The sequence below is a fragment of the Trichomycterus rosablanca genome, chromosome 17 (assembly GCF_030014385.1).
Source record: "Trichomycterus rosablanca isolate fTriRos1 chromosome 17, fTriRos1.hap1, whole genome shotgun sequence".
Lineage (NCBI taxonomy): Eukaryota > Metazoa > Chordata > Actinopteri > Siluriformes > Trichomycteridae > Trichomycterus > Trichomycterus rosablanca.
The window spans coordinates 23,053,509-23,062,499 of NC_086004.1; the positions used below are offsets into that span (position 1 = coordinate 23,053,509).

Consider the following 8,991-nt stretch of genomic DNA (forward strand, 5'->3'; position numbering starts at 1 on the left):
TAGCTTTCTGTGTATTTTTTATATATCTGCTCTATTGTTTGATGTGTTTTTTTGTGTGTGCAATGCTAGGTGTACTGAAAATAACTCCTTTACAACAACACAACAGATAACATTAGCTAGTAAAAAGAACACTAATAATAAAAACTAGTAAAGACTAAAAACATACATACTGAAACACATGAAAAGCTTACATTCGCTGGCAGGATAAAGTCTATAAAAACAAGATTTTGGAGATTCTTAATCCAAAGCTACAGTATATTTAGTTTTGTCTAGTTTTTTAGTTATCTTTTGCTTAAGCTGTTAGATTTTATGCAACTTAATGTACCTTAATGAACTTATTTCACTAATACATTCAAGTACATATTTGAAAACAATTAACATGGTAATTGAATTTACTTCACTAGTATCCTATCAGTTGGGTAGTGTAGATTAAACTAAATAATATCAAAACGATAATGCAATCTAACAAGTGTCCCTTAAAACTACAAAGTCTATACGTCTGGTAAGTGCAAAATCTTCTATTCCAGATACAACTTTACATTACATAGCTACATTAATTTATCACTAATAAAATCTTACGCAATTAATATATAAACTGAACGTCACAGCTGTGTAAACTAGGCAGGTTATTCGAACGCGCTACTTAGACAGCGATTCCATCGGGTTTCGAGTTTAGTATTTAGCATCTTTCCATTAAAACCAATAGATTGAGGTAGCACAGCACGCTAACATGTCAATATAGCATCTCCCTTCATGTACCGATAATGGTTACATTTCCTGACAAGCCCGAACTTACAAATAAAAACACTCGGTACAAGTTTATACAAGTTAAAACTCAGTAATATTTTATTTACGTTTGAAAATAACTCCATTTGTTTGTCCGCACCTTCAGCCATGTTTTTCTGTGAGAGAAGAGCGCCCAACCCGCAATGAATTCTGGGATTGCCTTGATCACTAAGGCAGCGTCGGATGCTCACTCGTTCTTGAGCCAAAATAACCTTGAAATATTAAGATGCCTCAGTAGTGAGGATATTAAGGCATCTAGGATTTCGAACAGCCTCCTCGGCAGCGCGCACAGGATGACGTAAAACGCTGCCTATGTAGAGAGCTCCCTAGCTTTTCGAACACACCCTATGTAGAGAGCTCCCGAGCTTTTCGAACACACCCAATGTAGAGAGCTCCCGAGCTTTTCGAACACACCCTATGTAGAGAGCTCCCGAGCTTTTCGAACACACCCTATGTAGAGAGCTCCCTAGCTTTTCGAACACACCCTATGTAGAGAGCTCCCTAGCTTTTCGAACACACCCTATGTAGAGAGCTCCCTAGCTTTTCGAACACACCCTATGTAGAGCTCCCTAGCTTTTCGAACATACCCTATGTAGAGAGCTCCCTAGCTTTTCGAACATACCCTATGTAGAGAGCTCCCGAGCTTTTCGAACATACCCTATGTAGAGAGCTCCCTAGCTTTTCGAACACACCCTATGTAGAGAGCTCCCGAGCTTTTCGAACACACCCTATGTAGAGAGCTTTTTGAACACACCCTATGTAGAGAGCTCCCGAGCTTTTCGAACACACCCTATGTAGAGCTCTTGAGCTTTTCGAACACACCCTATGTAGAGCTCCCTAGCTTTTCGAACACACCCTATGTAGAGAGCTCCCGAGCTTTTCGAACACACCCTATGTAGAGAGCTCCCGAGCTTTTCAAACACACCCTATGTAGAGAGCTCCCTAGCTTTTCAAACACACCCTATGTAGAGAGCTCCCTAGCTTTTCGAACACACCCTATGTAGAGAGCTCCCGAGCTTTTCGAACACACCCTATGTAGAGAGCTCCCTAGCTTTTCGAACACACCCTATGTAGAGAGCTCCCTAGCTTTTCGAACACACCATGTTGTTTATAGGTAAATGTTCACGTTCAAATTAATTAGATTTAGTGTTACATCTTTATAATAATAATAATAATTAGTAGTAGTAGTAGTAGTAGGTTTTATTTGTAATAATACTTTTTATTTTTATTTGTAATTTAGCACTTTTTCCTAAGTACTGCTTACAATATTGTTTAGTAAATAAACTTGTTATTAACATTTAATGGTGTTCATAGCAAAATTAATCATTACACAAGGTATTTTTTGCTGTGTGCACAGTAAGATAAAGAGATTATTTTTTAACATAACTATTGAATTATTCAACAAATTATTTTAAATTGTTATTTGAAAGAAAAAGTCTTATGTTGGTATTGTGCATTGAAGTTGTGTTCACATAAAAAAGTATCGTACAATAATTAGAATAACTTTTTTGTGATTCTGTGTTTGCTGATATCTACCTGCAACTAAGGTGAAAAGGTATACTTTTTTAAGTATTTTTAGTATATGCAATCACTGTAATACCAGTATGTAGTGCTATTGACATGCTATTTGGTAAAATAATCACAAAAATATTAATAAAAAATTTTACTGTCAATGATGTCACAATTCTGAAGTGTATTTTTGAAACACTAAGCAAATGATGTCAATATAGTGTGGACAGAGCACCAGTACATTGCAGAACGTCACACACACATTCACACAACACATTTTAGAGTAGCCAGTCAATCTACAAACATAGAAGATAGAAGAAGGCAAATGACTTGAGGGAAAACATACATCTGACCTAGACACAGTTAGAAATAGCAAGCTTCGTAATTAGTGGGTTTACTGAGGAAGCTGTGGATCACCAACACACCTCAGTCAGTCGTGCACCATTCTTTTTCAGGTGCTATGTGATGTGACCAGATATAAAAACAACACAAGTAAAATGTTTATATAAAGTCAGGACAACCTAGATTGCTTTAATTTGCCATTTAAACACAGGCGCACACAAACAACTACAGCATTTTGGAATCTTTCCAAACTTGAAACAAACCTTTATGATAATTGTGATTGGAAGTATGAAATGGTTTAGTGCACACAGAGCTACAATAAAGCTAATAACATTGAGATTAAAATAGTAGTGAATACATGTCTACCCCTCCCATTGACTCCTGTCTGCAAGAACTGTCCTTCAAAGAACGCATGCGTATTGGGGACGCCGCCATGCTGAGCGCATGCGTAGTAAAGGCATCGAGCGGTTCTATATAAACGCAGTAGCACCGCTGTCCCGTTCCACCTTCAGCCATTTTGACGATGTTGGGAGCTGTGGGACGCTGCTGCACCGGGGCTTTGCAAGCCCTGAAGCCCGGGGTTACCCCCCTGAAGGCTCTCACTGGAGCTCCCGCTGCGCTTTTCTCACGTAAGAAACTTTTTTGTTGCTTTTGGGTAACTGTGTGATTTAGTTTTTTACGTAATTGTGAGATTAATGACTCCGCCATAACAAGGCCGGGCGAATGAAAGCATGTGGACAGGCCTCAAACAGTAACATTGACATTTATATTGTTAAGCAGTTATACAGCAAGATTATACAAGTTAAATCTACAACAAAATGCGGATATTTTTGTGGAATCAATTCAGCATTGTAAATAATTCGTGTTTGTCTTAAAAACGGCAATGACCTTTACGTGTCATAGTGAAGCTGACAAAAACGTTAGCTTAGCTGAGAGCTAACTTGCAAAGCTGCCAAACGGCCTCCAAGGAAACTGATCTAAAGAGAACTGACCATTTAAAAGTGTGAATATTCTTTATTCCATGCAGTTCAGTACATTTAAAATGTTAAGCTGATGACCCACGTACCTGTTCTTATACTTAGACAGCTTGTTGGTTATGAACTTGGCCGACAGTCATGATCTTTGTCGCTTCCTTATCTGCCTGGTGCCCTACAGAAGAGTGTGTTGAATTCATACCCAACCAGTGTTCGCCTTATTTTTAATTGATTGTTATTATACCGTTTAGAAGGTTTTGTTCTGACCTCTATTACAGAACATGCACCGTGGCTAAAATGTATTAGCCTAATTCCTGCAGCAAATTTTCCTTTAGAAATTGGCTTGACCTCTAGCTGTTGAGCTGTGCAGAGTTTTTCAAACATTTTAACTAATCGTAGGTTTTGTTTTTAGGGTTAGATAAATAAAGCTTAAATTTAGGTTTACTGTGCTTGCCCAGGAACACAATTTACCAGAACTGAGAAAAGACAGTAAAATTACTTCAAATAACTTTTGTCCTTTTGGCTGCTGTTATAAAATTGTAAATGACAGCAGTGAATACTGTACATTGTAAATGTTTTTTTTTTTTTTTTTTTTTTTTAAATGAAGACCTGTCACATACCAATTACCATAACACATCCTAAACGATTGTCCAAAATACAACAGTGAAAGACAAAGTCTACATATACCCAAAACATTAAGAGAAACCCTCACACAAAATAATACGAAAATCATCAATTTCCTTAATGATTTAAGACTGAAAACATATATAATACAAGACAGTAATGCAATAAATCTAGCATAAAACACTCACTCCTGCTGTGAATGTCATAAATATGACATGGTGTTATAAAAACATACACATTTTCTGAAATTTGCAAAAACACGTTTGACAATTGTTGATGCACTCAGTTTAACAAAAAATAGACCATGTGCATAATTTAAGGGTAGTGTTAAACAGATTAATAGATGCAGGCTTTGTCTTGCAAGAGCTTGTGTAATGCTAGCAGGGTTAAGAATAGCATGTCTTAGCTCACTGTTAGAAACCATTTTTACTGCTACATGGTGTCTCATACTCTACTGGCAGTTTAGATGCTCCTCTGTCTGTCTGGTGCCCAAGCACTTTAATGTGTAGTGTTAAAAGGTGTCTAGGACAGTACTCGGTTTGTCAGGCTTACACCCCCTTTGCTGCCAGGAATTAAGGTGCCTGGTAATCTGTCATGCCAACAAATTATATACACAAACACAGGCGTCTAAAATCCAATCCTTAGGAGGACATGTATACAATAAACAGTGTTTCTGTTTTTTTTCATTTGTTTGCCAGACAAGTATGAATGGAAAAACTGATGGCCTGAACAAAACCTGTGTTCCTAGACTAGCAATTTGTCCACCTTGAATGTTAAATTCACATCATTTAAACCAAAGCATGACCATACAATCTGCCTCTGTCTTCATAGATAAACCTGTTTACTCATTTATGTTTTTATAAAGAAAACTGGCTTGTATGTGGTATACAGAATCTGACTTTGCTGTACTCTATACTGGTGTGTTATGATTGGTTAAAGGCTAACTTTCTTCTTCTCTCTGTTGCAGGCAGGGATTATGCCGCTGCTCCAGCTGCTGCTGCTGCCGCTGCCGCCAGTGGCCGCATTGTTGCCGTCATTGGTGCTGTGGTAGACGTGCAGTTTGATGAAGGCCTGCCACCTATTCTCAATTGCCTGGAGGTGACCGATCGTGAGACCAGGCTTGTCCTGGAGGTGGCTCAGCATCTAGGTAAATGCTATAGAGCTTGTACTATGCAAGCAGTTTCTGGTTTTGGAGTGCACAGACTTATTTCTTAATGCAATAAACTCTCTACCAAGTCTGAAGCATAGGGACAAATCATGACGGTTGTCTTGGAACTATAAGAATGCAAGTCATAGTGCACCTGGTGATTCAATAGCATTGTGTAGAACACATAGTGATGGCTTCAATTCTGTTCATTTTTTTTAAATGGTTATAGGTATAAATTCTTATCACATTTAGTTAATTTATTTATGGACTTATACACCATGTCCACTAGGTTGCCTGTAATTAAAGCAAATTGACAACTGTCTGAAATAAAATCGAAGTAGGCTTGTCTGTTAATCCTGTATTTTGCTCAACAGGGGAGAACACCGTTCGCACCATTGCTATGGATGGTACTGAGGGTCTTGTGCGTGGCCAGAAGGTTTTGGACACTGGTGCCCCTATCAGAATCCCTGTGGGGCCTGAGACTCTGGGTAGGATCATGAATGTCATTGGTGAGCCCATTGATGAGAGAGGACCAATCACCACAAAAACGTAAGTCGACAAGTGTTTGATAAATTAAAAAATTTGATCATGGGGGTTGCTATACAGTAAAACGTCTTGACTTTAGGACTGCTCCCATCCATGCTGAAGCACCCGAGTTTACTGACATGAGTGTAGAACAGGAGATTCTGGTCACAGGAATCAAGGTGGTTGACCTGCTGGCCCCCTATGCCAAGGGTGGAAAAATCGGTATGTACCAAACTTCCAAACAGCTTTGCTATTTTGCCATGATGGGATTTATAGTGTGTAGATTGTGACAATTTGTAATAGGAATTTTGACCCAAAATCATTTGAATTGACATGGCAACACTTGATTAACTCTGGTTTGTATTTTTCTAGGTCTGTTTGGTGGTGCTGGTGTCGGTAAGACTGTGTTGATTATGGAGCTGATTAACAACGTGGCTAAAGCCCATGGTGGTTATTCTGTCTTTGCTGGTGTGGGGGAAAGGACCCGTGAGGGAAATGATCTGTACCATGAAATGATCGAGTCTGGTGTCATCAACCTGAAAGATACCACCTCCAAGGTAATTTGAGTTGCTCCAGCTCTAATTGTTTGACTGTTTTAGGACGCAAGCTGTTGTAAGTTACAGTAGAAACACACAATCCCTTTACTTTTTGTTCTAACTAAGCACTTTCCTTAAAGGTCGCACTGGTGTACGGACAGATGAATGAGCCCCCAGGCGCTCGTGCCCGTGTGGCTCTGACTGGTCTTACAGTTGCTGAATATTTCCGTGATGAAGAGGGACAGGATGTGCTGCTTTTCATTGACAACATTTTCCGCTTCACCCAGGCTGGATCAGAGGTCAATACTGGTCAAGATGCAGTTACTGAACTAAATTTAACTTTGTGTAACATCAGTAGCTAAATTATTTGCTTGTTCTCTTAGGTGTCTGCCCTGCTGGGTCGTATCCCCTCTGCTGTGGGTTATCAGCCTACTTTGGCTACTGACATGGGTACCATGCAGGAGAGAATCACAACCACAAAGAAGGGCTCAATCACATCTGTACAGGTATGTGGCCAGTCAACTGCAGCTTGTATGCGCTTACAAGAACTTATGAGACTTAACTATGGCTATCTATGCTACACTGTAGGATTTTATTTAAAGTTTCAACATGAATGTTCTTCAGGCTATCTATGTGCCTGCTGATGACTTGACTGATCCTGCCCCTGCCACCACCTTTGCTCACTTGGATGCCACAACTGTGTTGTCCCGTGCCATTGCTGAGCTGGGTATCTACCCTGCTGTGGACCCTCTGGACTCTACCTCCCGTATTATGGACCCAAACATTGTAGGAACTGAGCACTATGATGTTGCTCGTGGTGTACAAAAGATCCTTCAGGTATTTGCCCTAATTTCAAATTGGTACTAATTTGGTGTTTGTCTAAAAGCATGGAAGGTAACACAAGGTATAAATGTAGTGTGAGGGTGGGGAAATTCACTATATGCCACACCCTTGATATGCAAGGCTTTAATTCTATAGCAACAGATATATCATATATCTATATACAGTGCTAAAACAACTGAAATGATATAGTATATACATTGACCTGTTGTAGAATAGGGAATTAGGCTGATACAAAAACACTCACTAACTAATAATTGCCCAATAAAAAGTTAGCCTGCCTTAAAAAGTACCTCCATGAAAACATGGGATGGCACCTGCCCTTATTCTTGGGTGTCTATACAAAAACCTGCCCTGTGTACAAGTTTGATCAGACTTGTCCACAATTAGTGTCAGCACTAAAGTATGGATAAACAAATTTTACCATGTGTCAAACACTGAAAGACCATGTAGGTACAAGCACCCGATTCACACAAAGTATATAATAATGGTGACCCAGTCTCCTTTATTTGCTAAGGCCTACCTCACAGGAGTCCTGTTAGCAGGTAGATGTACTATGCAGCAGCAGCTCTTCCTTTTTATCTCTGCTCTTTACCTGTAATGGTTAACATACAAGATGTCGTATTGGGCACTCTCGCCTAACACGTATACACCTGGTGAAGGGAGAACGCCCACCGATATGTGACCGCTGTAATACACAGATAACCATTGAACATTTATTGACAAAGTGCACAAAATATAACATAGAACGACAAAGACTCGCAATACCAAAAACAATGGTTGAAATTTTTAACAAAACCAAAACAGAAACTCTGATCAATTATTTGAAAAATACAGGACTGATACACATCTAGAACTAAACACAGAAGGGACACTAGACAAAGAACATGAATAAACAACCTGAACAAAATCTAGGTACCTATCTTGCCATGAGAATGACCAATGGGTAAACATGGTGTTAAACAACAAACAAACAACCTGTAATGGTTAAATACAAGAGTGGAACAGAAGGGGAAAAATGCATGTGCTACACTGGCTTGTAACATTTGGCCTATTAAGTGGTCTGACTTATTAAATTATTTGATTTCAGAATATTGCTGGAAGTATTTGAGTTAATGGGGAAAAATGATACGATTGTCTTTGTAGGACTACAAGTCTCTGCAGGATATCATTGCTATTCTGGGTATGGATGAGTTGTCTGAAGAAGATAAGCTGACTGTAGCTCGTGCTCGTAAGATCCAGAGGTTCCTGTCCCAGCCCTTCCAGGTGGCTGAGGTCTTCACCGGACACTTGGGCAAGCTGGTGCCCCTTAAGGATACCATCAAAGGCTTCAAGGCCATCCTTGCAGGTTAGTCGCTTTTTTGGCTTCAGATAAAATGTACATGAATGTTTGAGTATATAATGGTGTTTCAGCCTTACTGATGTACTGTTCTTTAACAGGTGAATATGATCCATTGCCTGAGCAGGCGTTCTACATGGTGGGTCCCATTGAGGAGGTCGTCCAGAAGGCAGAGAAACTGGCTGAGGAACATTCATAAACATGTTTGTTGTTTAAACGTGTGTGGGAAGGGTTTGTAACTGAGATGGAATGGGATGAGCACTTGGTTTGTAAAGTCATTCAGAAACAATTGTAACGGTCTTGTCAATCTGGAGTTCTATTTAATGTTTTACAAAACTAAAGATGGAAATAAATCTGTCTTACTGTGAA

General features: G+C 39.4%; 1 protein-coding gene across 1 annotated transcript; it reads left to right on the forward strand.

Moving 5' to 3' along the window:
* The first annotated feature begins 3,142 nt into the window (after positions 1–3,142).
* atp5f1b (ATP synthase F1 subunit beta) lies at positions 3,143–8,991 on the forward strand. Its single transcript, XM_063012493.1, has 10 exons — positions 3,143–3,266; positions 5,203–5,382; positions 5,757–5,931; positions 6,008–6,129; positions 6,280–6,464; positions 6,584–6,742; positions 6,827–6,949; positions 7,068–7,280; positions 8,430–8,631; positions 8,724–8,991. Exons 1-10 carry the CDS (start codon positions 3,161–3,163, stop codon positions 8,819–8,821), a joined length of 1,563 nt encoding a protein of 520 aa, XP_062868563.1. The 5' UTR covers positions 3,143–3,160; the 3' UTR covers positions 8,822–8,991.

Bases quoted from the DNA above. Each gene is read 5' to 3' on its own strand.
- atp5f1b (XM_063012493.1), top strand. From the start codon at position 3,161: ATGTTGGGAGCTGTGGGACGCTGCTGCACCGGGGCTTTGCAAGCCCTG. The intron at 5,932-6,007 runs GTAAGTCGACAA...TCTTGACTTTAG, and splicing joins GGACCAATCACCACAAAAAC to GACTGCTCCCATCCATGCTG. The intron at 6,743-6,826 runs GTCAATACTGGT...TTGTTCTCTTAG, and splicing joins TCACCCAGGCTGGATCAGAG to GTGTCTGCCCTGCTGGGTCG.